Below are 24,751 nucleotides of genomic sequence, written 5' to 3' on the forward strand. Positions count from 1 at the left end.
AGGAAGAATCAATACAAGGTTAATAAATGGTGAAGCAGAAGTCTTCAATGTTAAGTTTCATTCCTGTACTTTCAATGCCATGGTCAATCCTAGATTATGGTCAAAAGGAGTAAGAGCATGTTTAATGATTTTAATTCTATGTTTAAAACTAGTTTCTTATTATTTTGAAATGCTTAAACATACAGTTTATTATACACATAGAGTTTACTCATTTATCAAACATTTGATCATGGATTAAAAACTGGAGATGATATTAGAGAACATTAAGCCTAACTTTTACATTTTCCAAAAGAGGAATATGAGCCCCAGTAGTATAAATGACTTTTTGAAGGTTACACAACTGTTGTTTGAGGCAGAATTCAAAATCAGGTCTTCTTGACTTCAACTCCAGTGCTTTAACTACTGTGCTATTTAGCAGTCCCTACTATGTACAAGTCCTATGTTAAAAAGGAGCAATATAATGACAAAAAAGGCAACCCTGAATTCAAAGAACTTACATTTTCTTGGAATATGTTGGAATCTCCTATATTGTATAACCAATGAAAAGATAAAATGAAATGTCTAAGTCAGAAAAAAAATTTCATATTACTCCTTTGTAATTTGCTATAAGGGCACGAAATTAAATGTCTTTGTGAGTGACTATCCATATTTTCAAGTGACCAGATTTAAAAGTTTTCCTATATTTCCAAAATTTTCTTCAGATTTCCCAATTAGCAATTGAAAGGATGATAATTAATGCATTGTACCCCTGCAGGTTCTGTATGGTTACAGACAACAAAGAGCCAAGTAGGCTTCTATCCTGCCTTAGTTTTGCCAAGACTGGCAATCCTCTTTCAAGCCTTTCAGAAGTAAAAATGCTTAGAGAACTCCTCTCTAACTAGATAATTAATGAAAGACTACAATGGTTATATGGGCAGCAAAGTGGCTCAGTGTATAGAGAACTTTGCCTGAAGTCAGGAAGACCTAAGTTCAAATCTAGCCTCAGACATATACTAGCTGTGTGATCCTGGGCAAGTCATCTAACCCTGTTTGCCTCAGTTTCCTCATCTGTACAATGAGCTGAACGTACTCCAGTACCAGGAGTACCAGGAAAATCCCAAATGGGGTCACAAAAAAATCTGAAAAGATTAAACAACAACAAAATGGTTATAGAAAAAATGCCAAGGCTTTTTATATTCATTATTTGTTTTTAAAATAAAGGCAGTAAAAGCAAATTTTATACATGATGAAATAGAAAGAAAGCTATTTGGCTATGAAATCAAAGAATTTCTCCTTAGATCCAGTCTCTGCCATTTAATATCTATCCTGGAAGAGATCTTTTGACCCCTTTGGATCTCCATTTGCTCATTTGTAAAACAAGCCAGTAGAACTGGATGATTTAGGAAGTATATTAAGTATCTTATTTTCTACTTTAGCAGAAAAAATGCATTATTTATTTTAAAAGTCATTTGGCTTATAAAAGGAGAGCTGATTAACAGAGGAAATGACCTCAAAATATATTTTTTAAAGTGTTGACAAAAATATTTTCCCCAACAACAGCCAACAGCTTTTGAATCACTTTCTAAGCATAATGACCATGGTTTAATTTCAAAATAAAAATATTTAGTGGATGTATGCCCATTATGTAGAAACACTTAACAAATATTTATCATTGGAATCTGTGTGAAAGGATAATCTTGAACAAGAGAGAAAGAGGAGGAGAAATCTGGAAGAAGCTGACTTCATGCAAATGTTTGGTCTTTAATGCTTTTAAATGTTTAAGGCAAAGCAATAAGGGCTTCATTTGCAATTGGGATATTACCATTAAAATCATAGTGTACATTGTGAATTTTGAATGAATCTATTATGAAACTATAACGTCTTTTCAAAAAGAGATGAAACCTTAGGAGACTGGGGAAAAGGAAAGGGGATTTGCATAGGGTGAAGTCAGAAGTAAAGCCTATTTTGACCAGAGAACAGAATTGTTAAAAAATGTATCACTTTGTCCTGAACTTCCACAAAACAGCCTTGATAATAAAAAAATCAGTCTAGAAAGGAGAATATCAGGGATTATATTGGTGCTCCCTCCTTATTGATATAGGAACAGGAAGTAGAAGTTAGTTAAGCATCAAATAAGATATAGCTCAATAGAAAATTAGGAATGTATATATATATAGAAGGCATCTGTGACTTCATCAATAAATAGAAAATTTGTGTTGTGGTGAATAGAGAACTAGTCTCAGAATGAGGAAAACCTGGCTCCAGTAGTCTGGTCTCTGACAGTTACATAGTAGATGTGTGTTCTATGAAAAGTAATTTAGTGCCATACAGAGTCCTCTAAGACTTGAAGAGCTGGTCCTGATCTTCACTGCTCTTGAGAATTTCCTCATTGAGTTTCCTTACAATGATGAAATCATCAATCTAATTAAAAACAAAACGATACTGCAACTCTCACTATGGAAATTTTTTTACCAATATAGTGATCCTCAACCTTTCTATGGCATAGTAGATAAATCCTAGGAATTGCCTGGTAGGTGACTAGATGCCTGCTATGAATTACAAGCCAGGTAACTTGCTTTTAGGGTCACAAAACTAGTGTTTAAGGATTTAATTCCAAATTTTCTTAACTATAAACATTCTATTTACTCAAAATATTTCTATTTAAGGAATTCTGCATTGTTTAGGTACGACTAAGTAGCTCTCGGGGAGAATGGTATCCTGGATTCAGGAAGTTCAATTCACTCATTTTTTTTTTTTTTCTGCTGTGCTCAACTCCTCATGATCCCATTTGGGATTTTCTCTTCAAATATACTGGAGATATTTGCGATTTCCTTTTCTAGTTCATTTTATATAGAGAAAAACAAAGGCAAAGAATAAGTGATTTTGTTGTGCCACAGTTTCCTTTTATTATCCTGAGTCAGTTTCCCTAATTGTCCTGACTCAGTTTCCCTAAGTTATTCTGCTTCAGTTTCCCCAATTGTTCTACCTCAGTTCTTTAAACTGTTCTGCCTCAATCCCCTTGGTCTCAACCCTCCTTTTCTGCTCATTAGAACAGAGATAATTATGGCTGTGTAGATCTGACATTCCAGAAGATAAGACTCCAGATGTCCTATCTCAGATACTTAATTGACTTTGTCTATATCTCTAAGTTTCAGACTTCCTGGCTCTAGTTGGACACCTCCTAAGTCCTCCCAATTTGTAAAAATTTATGGTTCTACCCCCAACCTGTCAGAACCAGATTGATGGTCCCTGACTGGAGATTCCTGCTCACCAGAGTTTGGACTCCAAACTCCTGCCATTGTCTATCTACCCAAGCTTAGAGCCATATATATGTCATTGAGAACTCATGTTCCCTTCTGGATGCTTTGAGACATCAGCCCTGGGGGCAACATGCCCCCAGCACAATGTCTCCCTCTCAAATAAAATATTAAAAACTCTCTAATCTCTATCTTGCCTCAGTTTCTCTGGTGTTACAATTTACTCAAGGTCAACACAATTGAGTTTCATAAGGAGACGAAAAAGGTTGAAGTTGCACACCAGTATTGCAAGGTGTCTCAAAAGAATTTGCAGGCTTGAGCACATCTCCAAGTCAAGGGGCAAAATTTATTATACTTATAATGCCAATTGAAGTGGGTTAAATTCCAAAAGGAATTTATCCAAAAAGATCCAGGATCAAACAGATAAATTTATAGAAGATTGAGAGATATAGTTTTTTTATGTCATTGATATGTTAATTTTATGACTTTGAGGTATAACTGTGGAGTGATCTGATATGTATCTCAATAATGAATTGTATGGTTTAGAGGTGAGATTGAGTAGTAGTCTGATATGCACCTCAAAATTTGTCTCAGAAATTCTGTTATCACTGATCACAGATTGTTATCTGGCAGTCAGAAGAATTTGTAGGACTGTACCATAGTATTCCTAAGTCCAGAAGACTTTAGATTTATAGACAAACAGATTCTTAGAACAATACTACTCCTAAAGTCGGGATGCCTCAGGATTACTGCTATATCTCTACTAGAATTTGTACCCTGTCACTAGTAAATGTGTAAGGTTAGATTTACACTCAAGGAGAAGAGTTTTCCTGACTCTAAGACAAGACAAAGATCTCTGGAGCCAAAGAAGATTTGTGTTCTGATTCAAGTGGTCAAGTCACTTACACTTTGTTTGCTTCAGTATTCTTTTCTAAAAATGGGGGTATTTTTACCCCCCTACTTTCTAGGGTACTGGTGAGAATCAAATAATATAATAATTAGAAAAGCACTACAAAATAGGGGTTGGCACATTGCAAAGGCTATAAAAATATTAGTTATTACCATTTACATTTTAGTATTATTTTAGGCTTTCCTTGTCAGTTAAACATATTCAAATTCTTGTTCATTTTTGTATTCACCAGGTTTGGAGTAGAAGAGTTTTTCTTAGTGTGTTAGATAGAATACTCTCAATAAATATTTGTGGAATGAATACATGAAGGTATAAATGGATACCAATAGCCCAACACAATGGTATGACTTTTAAATTTGTTAATTATTAGTTCTGAGTGCAGACTGATTTTGTGAACAATGTGAATACCTAATCCAATAAAATAAGTACTTTTTTATCCTAATATTTCATTGCTAAAGATCACAATCTCCTCATTAACAGATAATGCTCTTCTGTGACCTATTCAAGTGCAATAATTATGGAAATTATGCATTTGATTGGAAGAAGTGATATTCTTGCAAGGCAAGAGGAGATGAAGTTGGAGATGGGATTTAAGACTTATCCCAAAGGTCAGTCAATCTATTATAAAAAGACTATGGTGGGATGATATGAAAGGTTAAATTTCAATATGTGTTGGTTGTTAAAAATCATTGTGTTTAGTTTCCACATCTTGTGGCTCTAAGTACATCATCTAACTCTTTTTTTTTCTTCTTTTTAAGATGTCTGTTGCACTAACTGTCCTCTAATGTCCCTTTCAGTTATATATCTTATCTGTGTAATTCTATGATTTTTTTTATGGTAGTCTCCCGTTTTTAAGTAGTCTCTCACTTGACTGGGAAATTTATATTCTGTAGAGGACTTGTAGTGTAGAGACAATTTGATGAGCTGTGAAATAGAATTTGAGCTGTGAAATAGAATTAGTGTTTTAATCATGGTTCTCCTAATTATTGTTTAAAAATATATTTTAAATGAGAAACTTGAAGTAGATGATAAATAATACTTCTTGATCTCAGAATATGACTGTTCCACCTCAAGCTTTTGTGATAAAATTAAGTCCTCACTTAAGATATAAATGATGTGGATAATTTAAAGCACTACAGATTAATCAAGGATCAATTGAGCTTCTGGGGAATCTGAAGTTAACTCCAATATCTTAAAGTCAGCATCAATATTATTGATCCCACAATATGAGAACTCCATATCTTGAATCAATGAATTAAGTTAGCAAACATTTATTTAGCAACTACAGATAAGGAAATTAAAGCTGGGAAAAATTAAGTGACTTGTCCAGGGCTACACAAGTACAAAAATACCCAAGACAGGATTTGAATTAAGGTCTTTCATACATCAGGTTCAACACACAATTTACTGCTTTATGTCAATTCACAATGTTATCATGCTACGTTCTCCAATGTGTTTGTTCACTGAAAATCCTTAGCATGAGGGACATCATCAGGATGATTAATTGGTTGAAGCAATGAAGAATACTTTGCAAAACTGAAAAACTGCTGAAGTTCTTTTATAGTGTGGGGAATGGGTGTGAGAGAGAGAGAAAATTTGTCCCTCACTATAATATAACTTCTACTTTGTGTGACCAAGATTTGAAATCAGATTCTCTGACCCCAGATACAGTACTCTTGATTGAGTAAGAATTTTAATAGCAGACAATTCCAGTAGAGCAACTGTTGTTAATAAAAACTACAGAATTAGAAAGTGCAGGATAATAACGGAAATAAATTGGAGGGAAAAACTGAAGACAGAGAACAATTATAGAACTTACATATTAATTCAAATATTTGGGACCCTAGCTATAGTACTAGCAATGAAGCTGAAGAGGATGGATGCAAAACATACTACAGTGGTAGAAAGAAAAAAAATTGGAAACTGATTTATTTATTGGAGGAGAGTTGAGGACACATTTACCATTTTAATTATCTTCTTCTCTGGGCCTAGGAGAATTTCTAAAGAATTTTTACAGTAAATGTGGCAATGGAGTGTTTCACCATAAAGCAGTAAATTTGAGTTTGGGTTTTGACTTAAGCAGTAACCAGTTGGGTGAAGGAGGCCAAAGGCCAAATAACTTAAATTATTTATGCCTCAGTTTTCTCCTTTAGAAAACCAAAGCTTATATTTGATTATCTCTGAAGCCTTTTCCATGTTTACATATCCAGGATTTATCTCTGGTTATTACAAATATGGTTTTGGAATTCATAGGGTTAAAGGGCTTTAGATAACACCATCTAAAAACAAGAGAAAGAACTGAAAATAACAATATTCTCCTTTCTGCCTTGATAACGTCCTTTGCTTTCAAGTTCTTGATGAGTACCTCTTGGATTGACAATATTCTTTGCCCTATCATTCCTTATCTTGCATGTACTTATGTGGATACTGTATCATTCTTAACTGAATATAAACTCTTTGAAGACAGGTTCATTGTCAGTATCATTCTATATCTTTGTATCTCTAGCATTTCATACAATGTTCTACACACAAGACATTTGGTATAAAATGCTTTTTAAATTTAATCAGAAAACCAATGTCTAATGGCATTGAGGTTCCTTTTAGAAAATTACCAGTGTTCAAGTTATTCCATGACAGCTAAGTCATTAAGGACCTTCAAATAAGAGGTAACATTTTGTATTAGATTTTGATATCTAAGTCTGTGTCCCTGCTCAGATAATTATTTCCTGAGATCTTATATTAGACAAATAACTTTTCCTGACCTCAATTTTCTTGCTTTTTAAGGGGTTTGTATCTCATAAATCTTCTAAAATGCCAACCAGCCCTCAATCAATGGTTATTTAACCATCTCACAGTTATGGCTGCTAAATATAGAACAAAGGGGATTTTCCTGCCTAAAAACCAAAAACATCAGGGCTAAATGACAAGTATCATTTTTCCCCCCAAAAAAATGTTCATGTGGGAGAAATATCAGTCAAATTGGCTGTGTTCCATTCCCATTCATTGCATTCCAGAGTTTAGCACAGTGTTTAATATATAGTGGTTGTTTAAAATATGTTTCTTAATGGACTGAATTGATTTGTGATTTCATTTGTCCATTTTTGCCTAATTTCTTCTAAGTATTGCTAGTTATACATTGAGTCACTTCACTGAGCTTATTTACTGAGTCACTTAACAGTGAGCTTCTATGTGTAGAAGCTAGATATATTTTTAATCATCTAAAAAATCTTCATACTAGCACAAGTCACTGGTCTATTTCATCTGTAAAATGACATTCTCAAAAGTTCTCTATTGATAACCTCTCCTAGGTTCCCTTTAAAGACATGCAAAAGGTGAGGGACCATTTTCTAGGAACAGTATTGGCCCATTTCAAGATATTTCTGAAAAAAATTCAGTTGATTTTGCATAATAAACAAATATGCAACGAAGCTACAAAGCACAACTAAGATCACTTGTTATCAGGAGCTAGGCAAACCAGTCATATAACCCCAAATATCTCTAGATATTTGTCTAGACAACAAAACGGCACAAAACTAGAACTCCCACTGTTTTATTGTAACAAAAGCATTCTTTTAAATGGCAGACTTGTAGAACAAGTAGCTAGACAACCAAGGGAAAAAATTAGTGTATAGTTTGAGTCCTATTAGTAATGTAGCTTGGCATTAATGTGGTTTCAAGCTCTAATTCAAGATAGATCAGATAGAAACCCAAACATGGGACTATTTTTTCCTTTGCATTGGAACAATTTAAACTATGATATAATCAGAAGCAGTGCATCTTGTATTAGTAATTGGGTGCTTAGAAATGGAAAAAAAAAAAAAACAACACTAGACTGGAGAAGATAGAAATTAGCCAAAAAGTTTAGAAGCTTTAGCAGTATTCAAACATTGATTAAGTAATTCATTGACTAAGTCAGCAAACATTTAACAAGTATCTGATACATGCAAGGAATAAAGTGCAATGGATATAGTGAATAAAGGACTAATTTTAAAATCATAAAGGTACCTGGGTTTAGGTCTACCTCTGGTATATCTTAGTTTTATGACCAAAAATGAATTATCTTCTCAGTTCCCTAGCTAACACTCCAAAACTTTCTCCAAGTAAGTATCTAATTAGCATAGATGAAGGGAATATCCACATCTGGAAATTCATATGCCAATGAAGCAATAAGTCTATAGAACATCTTTGAGAGAGGAATCTATGAAGAGGAAAAAATGCTGACTATCTTCAGGAAGTTTTCAATCCTTTCTGATACAAAAATGTCTATAATACAAAATGTGACAGATAAGAGTATGAAAGGAACAAAATACTATGATATCTTTAAAAAGAGATTATTTCTGATTTGAGAATAGGAAGAAATACTGTGAAAGATGTGGAATTTTTTTAGGTTTTGGAAAAAATATTTTGGATTCATACCTGCAATCTCATGCAGTGGGGGAAGGAATCTACCTCAGTAAATGGATTTGGCAACTCTGTAATTTATAATTCAGAGCACTGCCTAGGGCACTGAGAGGTTACATAACACAATATTGTATACCAAGCAGATGTGAAGCATAGGATTGGAATTCAGGTCTTTTGACCTGGAACAAGCTCTCTAGCTATTCTATCTTAGTACCTCACAGTGAAAATTTTTGCCCCTTGCTAAAATATATTATAGAATTGATAATTAAGAGTAAGAAAGGACATTGGAGGCATTCTAATTCAACTCCCTAATTTTTAAAGATTGGCAAACTGAGAATCAGAGACAGTAAGTGATTTGTCCAAAGATCATACAAGCAGTTAATGGCAAATTCAGGATTTGAATAAGATTTTTTTTTACTTCAGAGACAATATTCCTTCTACCATGCCATTTGAGGCAATGATTTTTGGAATCTCCCAGAATGAAAGAATAATTCTCAGATAAATCAACTTATACTTGAAAGAAAACCCCTATAACATATGCCAAAAGGTTTTTTAGTCTTTGTTGGAAGATCTCCAATGAATAGAAATCTTATGATTTCTCCCTCATGAAACAGACCAGTTTTCTCTTGAACAGCAATAACATTATAGGAAAAATTTTCTTGTACCCAAATCAAATTTCCTTTTCTGTAACATCTAACCATTGCTCATATTTCTCCTCTCTGACCCCAGGCAGAAAAAGTATCTGCTATATAATAGCCCTTCAAATTCTTTAAGGTAGCAATCATGTTCCTAGTAAATCTTCTGTTCTGTAGGCTAGACATTACCAGTTTCTTCAACAGAATTTAATATGACACATACTTGTGATCTTTCACCATCTACATTGCATGTCTTTAAATGTTTTCAGGTTATCTGTCAATGCATTTCCTAAAATGTGATTCCCAGTGTTGAATATAACAGTCCTGATATGTTCTGACCAGGAAAGTAGAATTCTTAATTTCCTATTTTTCTTGGTTTACGGTATAGGGTAATATCCTATAATGAGTCTTTATTCTATTAAAATTTCTTGTATTTTGAAGATGAATTTCTAAGCCACCATCTCCTTCATCATCATGGTGTATTTGCAAAGATTTTTTTTAAGTTTCAAGTGTAATATGTTAACTTTATCAGCATTAAATTTAATCTTATTTGTCAGCCCAATGTTCTTGAGCCAAATTTTTTGAACCCTGATTATCTCTAATAGCATGATAGCTGCCCCTCTCATTCCTATGATTAGAGAATACATTGAGCAAAAGAGGTAGATAATAATAGAGAACAATTGTGGAATGTCTAGTCCAATTTGCTTATAAAATATGTGAAAGAGAACTCTGTGAGCAAAGACTGTAAAGCTAAATGATTGCAATATTGAAGAACTCTTGAATGCTCACCTAAAGTATCTAAGTTTCATATCTTAGGGAAGAGTTATTGAGGATAGTATGATCAAATTTTGTCAGAACAAGTTTACTCAGATAGCAGTGTATTGTGAGATGCAAGAGAGGTGTGAGACTAAAAGCTATTGTAATAGTCCCTAAGAAGGTGTTTGCATGTTATAATTGGGTGGTAGCAAATGAATGGCTCCAAATGGATTGGTGACTTGTGAATCTACTGACTAGATATGGAAAATTATTGATTATGGATATCAATGGAAAGAGCATTTCATTAGGATGACTAAGAGAATGAAGCTACCATTTACAGAAATGCTTTCTGTGTCTATTTTTTATTAAGGTCCTTTCCCTTTTACACCGCAAGGCCATCCCACCCATGCTCTTTCTTTCTAAGGAAGAATAAGTTTTAATATTTAATAGTGCTATTAGGAATGATGGATTCATTTTTCTTTAATTTTCCCCAAATTAAAAAAAAAATACTACATTGTTATAATACTACAATAAATTAAGTTATTATATGATAAAAAAAACATTAAAATATGCCTGGAACCCCTATTGTCTTATATAATGGACACTTCATATTTTGTGATTTACCTATTTTGATAAAACATCAGCTAGGTGGCACAGTGGGTAGAGTGCCAGGTCTGAAGACAAAAATACTCATCTTTCTGAGTTCAAATTTTACCTTAGCCAAATAAGAGCTGTGTGACCTTAGGAAAAAATCAGTTATCCCTGTGTGCCTCAGTTTCCTTATGTGTAAAATGATCTGGAAAAGGAAATGGTGAACCATGCCAGTACCTTTGTCAAGAAAACCCAAATAATGTAACAGAAAGTTGGACAAGTTCAAAACAACTGAACAACAACAAAATTTTGGCAAAAGTATGCTTAACCACCAGGGGCAATAATATATCACAAATATTTTTGCTTCTACCTACTATCTGAGGAAGACATATGATCACTTAAGAATGTAGAAAGGAATGTAGATTTAGTATTAGATTCACATTTAATTAATTTAGGAAATACCTACATTCAACATCTATGTTTGTGCCCAAGTAACATCTTCTTTAAAAGTTTTGCTGTGGTTTATAGCATATGAAATTTTATGAACTTGATTTAATAATAGAGATTAAAAATATAGTCTACATACTAAACATTTAACTCACTGGGCAAACTAGCCACATTCATCCATGTCAAAATGTTTGACTTTTGGATTTGGATATTTTGAAAGAATCTAGGTCAGACAGAAAAAAATCTGCTCCCCCTAAACCTAAAGACAATTTTCATTAATTGCCTTTTTCTTTCAAATAAAGTTTTTGACTTCTTGTTTCTTCCTCCAACCTTTCAGGAAGAGTCACAAACAACTAACTAGCATTACACACACATACACGCACACACACACACACACACACACACACACACAATTATATATGTCTATTTGACCATGGCTAAACATGGAAGTTTAGAATTCATGGTAAGCCAGGGCAGGGTCCCCAAAGAGCAAATTCCTATTTCTAGAATCTAGAGATTATTACAAGAAAATTCTCGTTTGTAAGAATATATTATGGCATCTCAGGATATGACCTTTGGTGCAGGTAGAGGTTTTGGTTAATCTTGAAATACTCACGAATTTTCTAATGTTCTCTACCTTTATAATACAAAATATGTAATTGAAACATTCCTACAATTCTAGGGGTCTAATCCCACAAGCCTGAAGTGAAGTTTACTCATCTTAGATGCCCCTCTCTTTTAATACTACCATTCCAAGAGCAGAATCTTCCCTCAAGACCTTCACCTACCCATTTCCTGTTTGAGATTCTATATATTTGGATGGATGTTGCTTCACCAACTAATGTTTTCCAATGAATTACCACAAACTCAGTTAATTTGCTTTCTCACACTTTGGTAGAAGGGTATCCTAAGTTGTAAAAATGGACTGTTTCTGTGATTTTCTCTGCCTAGCAGCAAAACTTATCATTTGAGCCCACATATGGACAAAGAACTAAAAGCTACCTACATAACCACAATGATTTCTAAATAATTAAACATGGTAATAATAATATTTTATATTTATAGAGTACTTTACCTTACCAAATGCTTTAATATATGTATATATCATATATAGTTATAATAATCCTATGAAGTTAACATAATTATCATTTGAATGTTCAAGATAATTGAATTGAGGTTCAGAAAGGATAGCTGATACAGAAAATCAGGAAATCCTACTCCAAGCTCATTTTTATTTAGCACAATATTGATTTTCTATAATACAATGCAATTTCCCAATATGCTAAATCAATAAACTTTTTTATAGCAACCACCTTCCTAGTTGTTGTGGGTCTAATAGATGACAGGAAATATGATGGCCATTGAAGATGCAAAGTCAGAAATGAAACAGGCCTTGCCTTCAAGAAACTTAAATTGTTTTGGAGTGAGATGACATATCCATAAGCATATATAAGATCTATACAAGATAAATAGAATAATTTTAGGTTGGATAGGTACTAATAAAATCAGAAAAGACTTCATGTAGGAAATTTTGCTGAACTAGGCTTTGAAGGGATTTTTTTGTTGTTATCATTGTTTAATAATTTTAATCAAGTCTGAATTTCATGGGCCCATTTGGGCTTTCAAAGATACTGGCATAGTTTGCCCTTGAATAGTTTGCCATTTCCCTCTCCAAATCATTTTATAGATGAGGAAACTGAAGCAATTGGGATTAAAGGATTTGTCCAGAATCACACAGCTAGTAATTGTCTGATGCCTGATTTGAACTCAAAAAAATATCATTTTCACTCCAGATCAGACACTCTTTCTACTGTGCCAATTTACTAACTACCCTCTTCAATTTTCTTATTTATATAGAATTTCTAGTCTATCTTCAGTGAGACTCACAATCTTTTTTTTCATGCTCAAATAGTCACTTACATTCACCCTAAATATCTAACTGCTTAAGTTTTTCCATTTTTACTTTCACAATAATTCCATAGAAGCCCCCTTCTTTTCTCGCATGCAGACAGATATAGACTTTAATTACATCTTTATCCTGAGCCATTGCAGGAACCTTAGTTTCCCTGCTTGATATTTCCCCATTCTAATTCATTCTTGTTTCAGCTGCCAACATGATTTCCCGTAGCAGAGATCTCACTATGTCACACTTTTACTCAAAAAACTTTAATGGCTGTCTTTTCCTTCTAGGATGAAATAGAAAACCTTTTGCTTCTTATTTGAAGCCTGACCTCTTCCTGTCCTGGTCTTCCTACATATTACTCCCCTTTATGTATTTTTTGACCCAACCATAATTCCCTACTTGTAGCTTCTCCATTTTCCAACTCCATGTACTAATTCCCTTCTCTATTTCCTCACCTTCAACTTTTGGCTTCCCTTACTTCCTTCAATACTCACTTTAATTCCTGCCTCTTACAGGAGACTTTTTCCATTCCCTTTCTTGTGAAATTACTTTCAATTTACATTATATACATATAAAAATAGAAATATGTATGTATATACCCACATATATGGTTCATTTGGATGAAAAGATGTGTTCCATTTTGGGAATGGTGCAATTGAAATGCCTATAAGACTTTAAATTCAAGATGCTTGAAAGATATTTATTTGGTAATGCAAAACTGAATCTTGGAAGAGATATTAGGGCTGGATATATAAATGTAGAAATAATTTACAGAGAAAAATAATTAATCCCATGGGAGTTGATGAGATTACCAAGTAAGATAATAAAGAGGGAAAAAAGAAAAGATCCCAAGACAACACTTGGGGAAATTTGGGGATTTGAAGTTTGAAGTTTGGGGATTGCAGGTCCAGCAAAGAAGACTAAGATGCTCAAACATTAAAAAAAAAAAAAGGAGAGAAGCATTTAATGAAAATTTCTAGAGGTCATAATGTATAGGAAAAGACATTCAACAATGTTCACAGGAGCCAAGAAGGATGAAGTTTGAGTAAAACCCATGTGATTTGGCAATTAAGAGGTCACTGGTAAATTTAAATACAAAATAATGAGAAAAATAATTTCTATTTGGTTTCAGAAATAATAGGGAGCCAATAAAGTTTATGAAGAAGAAGCATGATATGGTTTAAGTCTTCACATAAGGAAAATACTTTGGAAACTTTATGGAAATCAAATGTGGAATTAATTAATAGAATCTAATGTCAAAAAGGTAATCAATTCATAACTATGGATCCTATGTGTTTGGGCTACTTTTTATTCTCAGCTTTGTTGTATTGCCAATGAAGCTATGCATTTACACTGATCCCTAGAGTTTACTTATACCTTTTACCTATTTAACATACATTTCACAGCTGAGAAAAAAATAGTACAAACTTGTGTCCTTTTGGCTTTGTGTGTGGAAAGCTGACTAAAAGCAGGAAGTTTTCAAGGTTACTACCTTCTCCATTCATGTATAAGTTAGTCAAAGTAATGTGTACCTTGGATGAAAATTCTTGAAAAATATGCCCTGTCTCTGTTTCTAGCCAAGGCATTGAAAAGGTTCTCCATTATGTAGAACAAGAATGTGGAGATCTGAATGTGCTGGAGAAATGCCTTCCTGTCAGGATTCTGCTAGGTTCATTGCTCTTTGGCAAAAAGTCTCAGAAGACTTTCTAGTGGTCGTGAAAACATTTATGGAAAGACTTCAGAATTTATACTTTAAATTTCTCATGTATACAATAAAGAAAAAAGCATTCTCATGCCCAAATAAGTATAAATGCTCAGTCTGTTGACATTATATTTTATATGAATTTTGATAAGGATGGGTATATTCCAGAAGGGGGCTATTTTTGGCTAGTGTTTAATTCACCACTATATAAAGTGCAAAACATTTTACACCTTATATAGACAATCAATATTTTCCTCCAAATTAAAGGGAGATTATTGCTCTTCAATCTTACAGAATCACAAGTTATTAGAGCAGTATGGGATTTCAGAGAAGCCATGCCTTTTTGGGAACCATTAAAGAATCTAGGGATGGTTAGCGTAGAGAAGAGAAAATTTAGAGGAGTCATGATAGATGTCTACAGATATTTAAAATGACATTGTATGGAAGAGGAACTGGTATTTTCTACTTGGTCTCAAAGAGTAGAACAAGGATAAGTGGGTGACATTTTGAAGGAGTCTGATTTTGACTAAGTATAAAGGTTGAGTCAACATCTCTAACAGAGTTCTCAAAAAAATTGAATGGTTTTTCATAGGAAGTAGTCTGTTCTATTGATCTTGAAGCATTGGCTTGATGAATTCAAATAGAGATATTTATGAGTTTGGCTACATTGATGTTGGCATCCATTCTGACTATGTGACTATGACATATTGAAATGTAATAGTCCAACTCTCTTACAAATCAGGAAATTTAGTCTGAGAAATTTGAATGACTTGCCCAAACAGAGAAAAAGTAAGGATTAGGAACCCTCCCCTCAGCTTTCAAATTAATAATCTAGTTTTCTTTCCATTATACCCATTGCCTCACCTAACACAGGAATGAGGTAGTAGATAAGGTTTGTCTCAAGGGCTGATGCCTAAGACTGAACTACTATCATATATTTTCCTTGCCACCCTAAGGAAATACAGGGACTTGTGGGAGTTGGTTTGCCAGTAATTATACTATGTTGTGAATTACAACTAATCATAAATTATAACTACTCATTTTTGGCAATAGAGCACTGTGGTTATTTGCCAAGGTTATTTTAAAGTATTTTTCATTCATTCATTCAAATTATACTTCCAGGTGATTTAGTTCAAATTGATGATTCACCTTCTTCCCTTTCCTTTTCCCTTCCCTTTTTCACAAGATACTATGAAAAGTAAGATCCAATTAGATTTTGCACATGATAATTCACATAAAATAAACTAGTAGCTTGGCCTAATTAAAAATGTCTTTTTGCATATATTTAGGTAAGTTTTTCTAAACAAATGAGCATATTTACATGAATAATTTTCTTATAATAACTAGCTTTAGTAATTTGCTTTAAAGTCTGCATAAGTTTTTTTTTTTTTTTTTTCAGATAACCCTCACAACAACCTTATGATGTAGCTATTAGCATTTTATAGATGAGGATAATCAGAGACATTAAGTGTCTTGCCCTTGGGCATACAGGTACTTAAGTGTCAAAAGTGGAATATGATAGTTACAGGAAGCTAGTTGGCGATAATCAGAAAAATTTATCTCAACTACTTGATCTTGGGAAGATCACTTAACTATGCTCTGCCTCAGTTTTCCTATCTGTAAAGTGGAAAAAATATTATTGCCTTCCTCCTGAGTTGTTGTGATGATAAAATGAGAATATTTCTAAATATTTATATACATACATATATACTTTATATGTGTATATATATATTTATATATATACATATGCAATTCCTTTGACCTCTTCTCTTCCTATTTTTTCATATTCTTCACATGATAATACAGAGTTATGTACCACTGAGATGAATCACAAGTGTAGATCACTTACATAATTGTGAAAAGTAGGCTTAAGTGGTATGTATCTTATTACCAACAATAATATTATCATGAAAAGGCACAGACATTATTCATGGCATGTACAACAAAGAAAAAAGCTAAACAAAGCGTATGATATGACAAAGGAATGATAAATGGATAAGGAGTAGTGTAGTGGTAGTTTCATCAATAAAATATTAAAATAATTAGAAGGCATCTGGAATATCAGGGTGGACCCTTTATCAAAAAGATTTACAGAAAGCTGTGGATAGGAGGTAGCTAGATGATTCAATGAATAGATAGCTGGGCTTACAGTCAGGAAGACCTGAGTTCAGAACTGGCATCAGATACTCATTAGCTGCATGACCTGTGTGACAAGTCATGTGACTTGTGTTTGCCTTACATTGTAGGAGGAAATGGCAAACTACTCCAGTATGTTTGCCAAGAAAACCATGGACAGTATAGTGCATTGGGTCACAAACAGTTGGACACAATTGAAGAACAAAAGCAATGGACAAGAAGGTCTCAAGATAAAAAGCCACGAGTGCATATGTGAGGGAAAGAAATATCCACACAAAGAGATCAGGAGATCAATGTATATTTGAAATGAGCATATGTACCTCTATAAACATAGATGATATCTACATATCCATGAATAAAATCCTCAATATTTTAAAAATCTGTGACTTCTTAAATATAGTCATTCCATCACATTATAGGGCACATTATAATGATATAAAAGGCTTTAGTCAGTGTAGTCCCAGAAATCTTGATACTTCACTAAACTAACTTAAGAAAACAAAATAAAACAAAACCAGAACTAGAATATTTAACTGGAGGTAAATTAGAAATTTACTGGAGGTAAGAATAGATGATCTACATCTCTCACTACATTGAATTATTTACTCTTCCCTTTACATCATATTCCGTCTTTTTTGTCTAAACATTTGCACAGAATATCCAGCATTTCTCCATCCCTTCCTCTGTCTGTATTCCTCTGTTCAAGCCTCAACTCAAGGGTTATTTTCTCCACATAACCTTTCTGATTGCTCCCAGCCATATTACTTCATATTCATTTTGAGTACATTTTGTATTTATTTATTTATGCATATTTTGCTTCTCTCAATACAATGTAAGTGCCTTACAATTGTGACTACCTTTACATCCCCACTTTGATATGATATAAATTTTGGTATGTTATCTCATCATTGTCATTATCTTGAGTGAAATTATTAATTGTGTCTATAATTTGCTGTTCACACAATCATTCTTTAAGATGAGATTATTTAGTTTCCAACTACTTTTTGGTCTATTTACTCCTAACTTTTGGTTGAATGTGGTTTTTATTGCATCGTGATCTGAAAAGAAAGCATTTACTATTTCTGCCTTCCTGCATTAAATTTTGAGGTCTTATGTCCTAATATATGATCAATTTTTGTATAAGTTCCATGAACTGCTGAGAAGAAAGTATATACCTTTCTGTCTCCATTCAGTTTTCTCCCAAGATCTATCATACCTAATTTTTCTAATATTCTATTTACCTCTTTAATTTCTTTCTTATTTGTTTTGTGGTTTGATTTATCTAATTCTGAGAGGGCAAGGTTGAGACTTCTCACTATTATAGTTTTGCTGTCTATTTCTTCTTGCAACTCTCTTAACTTCTCCTTTAGGAAGTTAGATGCTATACCACTTGGTGCATATATGTTTAGTATTGATATTGCTTCATTGTCTATGCTACCCTTTAGCAAGATATAGTTTCCTTCCTTATCTCTTTTAATTAGATCAATTTTTGCTTTTGCTTGATCTGAGATAAGGATGGCTATCCCTGCTTTTTTTATTTCACCTGAAGCATAATAGATTCTGCTCCGGCCTTTTACCTTTACTCTGTATGTATTTCCCTGCTTTAAATTTGTTTCCTGTAAACAACATATTGTAGGGTTCTGACTTTTGATCCCATTCTGCTATCCACCTCCACTTAATGGGAGAGTTCATCCCATTCACATTTACGGTTAAAATGATTAATTCCGTATTTCCTGCCATCTTATTATCCCCAGATTATGCTTTTCTTTTTCTTGCCCCTTCTAACCTTCTTCCCCAGTTTTTAACTTATGGGCCCCACTTGTGTCCCACCACTCAGCCTCTTTAGGATCCCTCCTCCCCCTTTTGAATCTCTTCCCCTTTCTTATACTCTTCCCTTATTATTCTTTTCCTTTTCCCTTTTCCTCTTCCCCTTTTTAATGAGGTGAGAGAAGATTCTCTGTAAAATAAATATGTCAATTATTTTCTCTTTGAGCCAACTCTGATAAGAGTAAGATTCACACAATGTTTCTCCCCCTCTCTAAATTCCCTCAGATTTGATAGGTTTCCTTTGCCTCTTCATGGGATGTAGAAACTCAATTATTTCTAAAAAAAAAAAAAAAAAACTTGCTAAGAATGAATTTCTATAGCTTTACTAGATCTAAATATCTTTAAAAGACCCAAAATAAATTAAAATCTGGACCTATTTCTCCATTATATATTATAGTCTATATGTCTCAGGCTCTTTGGGCATCAAACTAAAAAATAGTAGAATTCACCAGTACCTTGATGCTAAATGGAAAAAAAAAAAATTCCTACTGTCATGCTTTTAAAGGTACTATTTGTAGAGTATATTTACACTATGATAAATAGCCTTAGTCTCAATTTGTGAAATACTCTCCTTTTATTTTAACATATAGCAGCTTTTATTTATTCAAGGCTGATTTACATCATTAGAAAGAAATGGGGTGTGTTATATATATATATATATATATATATGTATATATATATTCTTCTAAGCTACTTAATGCCTTCTATGAATAATAATAATAAAAGCTTCAGAGGATAGTGAATAAAGTTTTTAATATTTGATCTCAAACTAATTCAACTTATCTTGTTGGTTTTAGATTAAATTCTTAACTAAAAAGAACCTAATCCTTCTTGTAGAGAGAAGCTGTGAAAAGGGTCAATGAATCATTCAATAAATATTTATATTGAGCCAATTGAGCCAAACTTTATTATAAACTCTTGGAGTGTTTAGAAACACATCAGAATATCACATAGCATGCTATAATTTTTAACAAGTTGAAATAAAATCTGGAATCTTAAACTGAGCCTTGAATTAGAAGGCAGCATTGCTAGAGATAATCAATATCCATTAAGAAATTGGTCCTCAAAAACTACCACAGACAGATTATTCTTTTATACCTTTTGTAGACTTTGGATTTGCATTAACAAAGTCAAAATCTACAAAACATACAATGGAACAGGCAGTGTTCTGATTTAATTGAGTCAATTTACTAAAGCTTTATAACTTTACATGAACTTCCATGTGGTCTTCTTGACTGCTGTTGTATTACTTCACAATATCACCTCAACTATATGGCATAACATGTTAAAAGGTAAGCCTGGAGCCTTTAAGACTTTGTTAAAGTTCCCCTTCTAGAACATATTGACGGTGATTCTGGGTAATTCACTCTTGTCCTCTGAGAAACTCTTTTCAGGTAAGGTTCTTTTCTAGAGAAGTTCCTTATGTTTGTGTTCCCTATATAATTGAAATGATAGATCCAATCCCTACTTATTCCAGCCTATACTAGATTTGTTTAGGTTTAGCAGAAAATATGGAACAACAAGAATGTGGTGAGCTTTTATGTATACCTAGCATTGTGGTTGGAGCTCTGAGAAATATAAAAGGATTATATAAAGTCAATTTATTCACACCATTTCCTTCTTTTCCCAACCCAAGAATAAATAGTGGGAAATATCAAGTGGAAATCAATATTCCAAGGCATCCTTTAATTGAGAAGCAATGTAGAATAGTAAAAAGAATGTGAAATTTTGGAATTAAAACATCTATATTTGAATCCTGTCTCTTTTTACATTTGAAGCTCTGTCACTTGCTTTTTTGTGACAATCTCTATTTTTCTCAATTCTCTCATCTATAAAACAGAAAAGTTATAATAGAGCATCTAAGGCTATTCTCAGCCTATAGCCTTTATATCTCTTATTTGATGATTTTATCTACAAGCTTTGAAAAAGTAAGTTTGTAGGCATCAGCAACCTGATTATCTACAAGTGGTATTAATGCCAGCCTTTTTGTACTTAGGCAGTGCAATTTGTTGCATTATTTTACAAAGATGCCCTAGATATTATCAAATTACATTCCTTTTAATTTATAGTATATGACTTTATAGCTCCTTAAAAGTAGTGACTTTTTAGATCAGTTTTTCAGACATCATGTTTTTATATAGGGTGTAAAATAGAAGTTTTGTGCTTAAATAAATTATGCATATTCAGTAAAGAAATTTTAAAACAAGGCCTATTGCTTCAAAATCTGATCATGCCAAGAGAGACTGAAAATCCATGTCATAATATTTGAATGATTTCTAAAATCTCATAAATTAAAAATAAATGTGTGAAAAGCATCTATGTAATGCCTACTATGTTCCAAGCTGAAAATGCAAACAGTCCTTGCCCTCAAAGAACTTACATTCTAATTGGGAGGGAAAGTGTATAGAGAAATATAGTTTGGAAAAGATGTTTTGGTCTGGGAAGTTGCTTATATGGTGAGTGAAACAATAGGGCAATCCATTGATGCTGATATTCATGAAATGAAAAAGGAAAGATGGTCTCTAAATTCAGGGATATTCCTTATCCTGGGCCAGAAAGGGAAAAGTGAAGTCAACTATATATGGTCTTTCTCTGAAAAATTCTAAAATCTTTTAGTTTCTAAATCTTTCATCTAAAATAGTGTCCTCAAGGCCATTAACTTATTTTCTTGATTTCCTTTCATGGAGAACAACAACAACAATAATTTTTAAAAGAACAATACAAGTAATTGATATTTCACTAAATCTTATAGTAATAAGAATTAGATTGTTCTTTCATTATCTTAAAACAAAATCAGGAGGATCGTGATATATTAGAAAGGATACTGAATTGACACTCATATGTATTGAGTTCAAATAGCATATTTTATTACTGTGGGAACTTGGGCAAATTAGTTAATCAGCTTGAGCATCAGGTTCTCCATCTGGAAAACTGAAATAAAATAACATAATTATGTACTTCACAAAGTTATTGTAGAGAAATATAATTAGGCAATGTATGTAAAATATGATTAAATACAATTAGTCTGATACTAAAATATTTTGTAGAATGTATAATTTCTCCAGTTTAACCTGTTCTCAAGAATTTCTATTCTTCATTCAAGTTGAAGTTGTTGGCAAGCTCTTTAGAGAAAGGAAAAAGTGGGATAGTTTAGTGAAAGAGTGCTAGATTTGGCATTAAATAAGCTGCCTTCAAATTGGCTTTTCTTTTAACTGTATGACTTTAGACAAGTCACTTAACCTCTCCAGCTCTTTATTTCTTCATCTTCAAAATGATTATATTAGACTTGTTTTGAAGTCAATGAAGCTCAACTATAGCCCTAACACATTCTAATCACTTAATCCTTAAAAGAAAAAAGATAAATAGAATAATTAAATGAGTTTATTTGTCATTCCCTCAAAGAAGCATCTTATTTCTATAGATATGTGCTGAGTTAAAGGGATTCTCATTTTGATATCTTTCCTATTAATTTTTTAAAAGACAGTAACTGAAACTGATATGACCATAAATTATCCTTTCTTAGAAGTCATAGAAGAGTTTATCTGGACAGAAACTTAAACAACCTTGAGAAACTTAAATTAACAGAGAAATCCTTTGCATTTGAAAGGTGACATTTTTCCCTCCCTGATCTTTCCAGCTGATCAAGTAAAATTTATTTGAATAGAACCTGTTTTCAGAACAGGTCTGAAAGATTTCCCTGTGCTATTAATATTATTATTCCTGACACTTACTTCTGGACACCAAGGTGATGGTCTTCAAAACCCAAAAGCTGTCTCCCTGCTGCTCTCATTTAGGATTATGTTACACATCATCTTGAAGCATTATTCATTCAAAACCAAAAAAGAAATGTGATTATCTTTTTAAAAACAACTTGAATATTTTACTTGCTAGGTAAAACCATTTACACATAATTAACGTATTTTATTTACTGCAGGTTGGAAAAATCCCTCAGTTCCTTCACTGAGCGATTATCTGATTGACAAAGCATTAAGCCATAATGAGGAAATAACAGAGCATAATCTCTTAGCAGAGCAATAGTATTTCCAGAAAGAGTTTTAACCCAGAAAGGTAAGACAAGTACACTGGAGTCTACTGAAACATATTATTATTAAGGAAACTGTAACTGAGAGAGAAATAAAATCATTATCATGAAAACAAAATGTGCAAGTGTTTCATGTGACAACTCTGGATTTTTTATAACTCTTTCTTTGAAAAAGTTCAAGAAGCTTACCAAAAATCTTCTATTCCTTCATCTTCTGAGGCATTATCAATAATTATCAACAGTTACAGAGTTCCCCAGCAATGTCTACCCTCTTACTTTTATGGAGTCATTATCAGCTAAGAACCAATTTGTAAATACATCTCTCCTCCCCACTTAAAAATACCACCTTGAATTGATATTTTGGTTATCCTAGAGTAGGCATCTTGACTAAGAAGCTCCTTCTACACCCATGGGAAAAAAAATCCTCTTACCATGTATTCCATGTTGGCAGCAGGTGGAAACACCTTGCCCCGAACTTGGTTATGATAATCGAGGATGGCAATCATGTCATTCTGAGAGATGTAGCGCTTCCTCCTGGCTTTGGGGAGATCTGCTGAGTCCAGATGTGCTTTTAGAGCAGCTTCAATATCAGTGAAGTTATTGGTTGGCAAGGATGAGTCAGTGGCGTTGAGTAAGATGATTGCACTTGTTTCACAGAGAAGGGAGAACAAGAGCACACCACTAACAACAGAGATTGCTATCATCTTGGGATGGAGGAGGGGAGAAGCCACAGCGTTTACTCTGCTTTGAAACAGGAAGGCAGAGTTAGGATCAATCTATGAGAGGGCAAATAAAGAAAACTTCCAGAACACATGATTTAGCACACAAATGTCTCCCCTGAGAGCCTCCCTTAACTTGATTATATTTTGTAATCCAAAAGACTTTTTTAAAAAATGTTATGAGAAAGCATATAATTACTGCCAATGTTGCTTTGATGGATAAAGAAGTAATCTAAGATAAACTCTCCAGAGATAGAGATGAATAAAACAGCATATCACGAACCTTTGGCTCTCAGATGTCTTGCAAATTATTTGTCCACAATGCCTGAACATATACATACTACAAGATACCAACTGCCAAAGTGGACACTTGATTGTAAATGGGCAATTTGTAAAGAATTAAATCTCATTCAGTTACTGAGAAGAAACACATCTCAGGAAATAGCTTCTGCTACCTGCAGCAAATGTATGGATGTTGTGTCACAGACACATGCACAGAGTGACAAAATAAATACAAAAGTTATAATTCTATCTCAGTTTCATTCAAGAAAAATAAATGTGAACTATTTTAGTATAAATGCATGCAAAACAGAGTCATTCAGCTAAATGGCTTACCTCTGAACAATGCCAAAATGAATATACTGTTCTTCCAATTTTTTAAAAAAGTTCTTTGCTATGTTGTGGCATAAAACCTTGTAAGGAGGAGTGTGTCTTATTACAAACCGTCTAAGAGCAAAAACTCTTGCTAGTTTTGACGCGACTGGTCCCAGGAGCTGCTACAGCTTTTATATGTCACAGGCTGCATAGTACAGAAAGGGCAGGCTTTCGAAGGGTCTCTCCCGAGCCAAAATGAAAGAGGAGGGGCTTTTGGAAAGAAAACACACTGATTGGGTGGCGACCTTTTTCATGTGGGTGGTGAGGAAATGGAGTCACACCCACAGCTTGCAAAGTGCAGACTTTACAAGACGATCCCCTTTTCTGACCCAGCTTCTCACCTTTTCTGTGACTAGCTCATTTGATACTGGTTCCCATGGGGGAAGGGGGGGAGGGAAGGAGGGGAGAGGGAGAATGGCTCTTGAAAGGGGGTAGTTCTTGAGGGGAAAAAACAACTTCTTGGGTAGCAAACAGAATATTTTACATGGAAGATGAATGACCTGAGAGTTAAATCAGGGAAATCAAGCAAATGCTATTTCTAGGTTGGGGTGGAGGGGGAGGGGAGAACTTAACATTTTTCTTTTTAAATCAACAAAGGGGCCACAGTAGTAGATAAGCAGTTTAGTTAGGACATAAATGCAATGAATGCAATGATGACTGCTATTGGTCTCCCATTAACTTTTTTCCTTTCGTGTTCTCTCTTCTCTGTCTGCCTGTCTCTGTCTCCATCTCTATCTGTCTCTGTCTCCATCTCTGTCTGTCTCTGTCCGTTTGTGTCTCCCTCTGCTCTCC

General features: G+C 33.6%; 1 protein-coding gene across 2 annotated transcripts in view; it reads right to left on the reverse strand.

Moving 5' to 3' along the window:
• The window catches only part of PI15 (peptidase inhibitor 15), a 47,526-nt gene extending 23,384 nt beyond the window's left edge, over nt 1-24,142 (reverse strand). Inside the window, exons 1-2 of one of the 2 annotated variants that reach the window (XM_012541253.2) lie at nt 23,921-24,142; nt 23,018-23,330 (exon numbers count right to left, since the gene is read on the reverse strand). In XM_012541253.2, coding sequence (XP_012396707.1) covers nt 23,018-23,290 — 273 coding nt within the window. In that variant the 5' untranslated portion in view covers nt 23,291-23,330; nt 23,921-24,142. The remainder of the gene's footprint in view (nt 1-23,017; nt 23,331-23,920) is intronic. The other variant, XM_031946243.1, reaches the window with a different exon arrangement.
• Between the last annotated feature and the right edge of the window lie 609 nt (nt 24,143-24,751).

The sequence above is a fragment of the Sarcophilus harrisii genome, chromosome 1 (assembly GCF_902635505.1).
Source record: "Sarcophilus harrisii chromosome 1, mSarHar1.11, whole genome shotgun sequence".
Classification (NCBI taxonomy): Eukaryota; Metazoa; Chordata; class Mammalia; order Dasyuromorphia; family Dasyuridae; genus Sarcophilus; species Sarcophilus harrisii.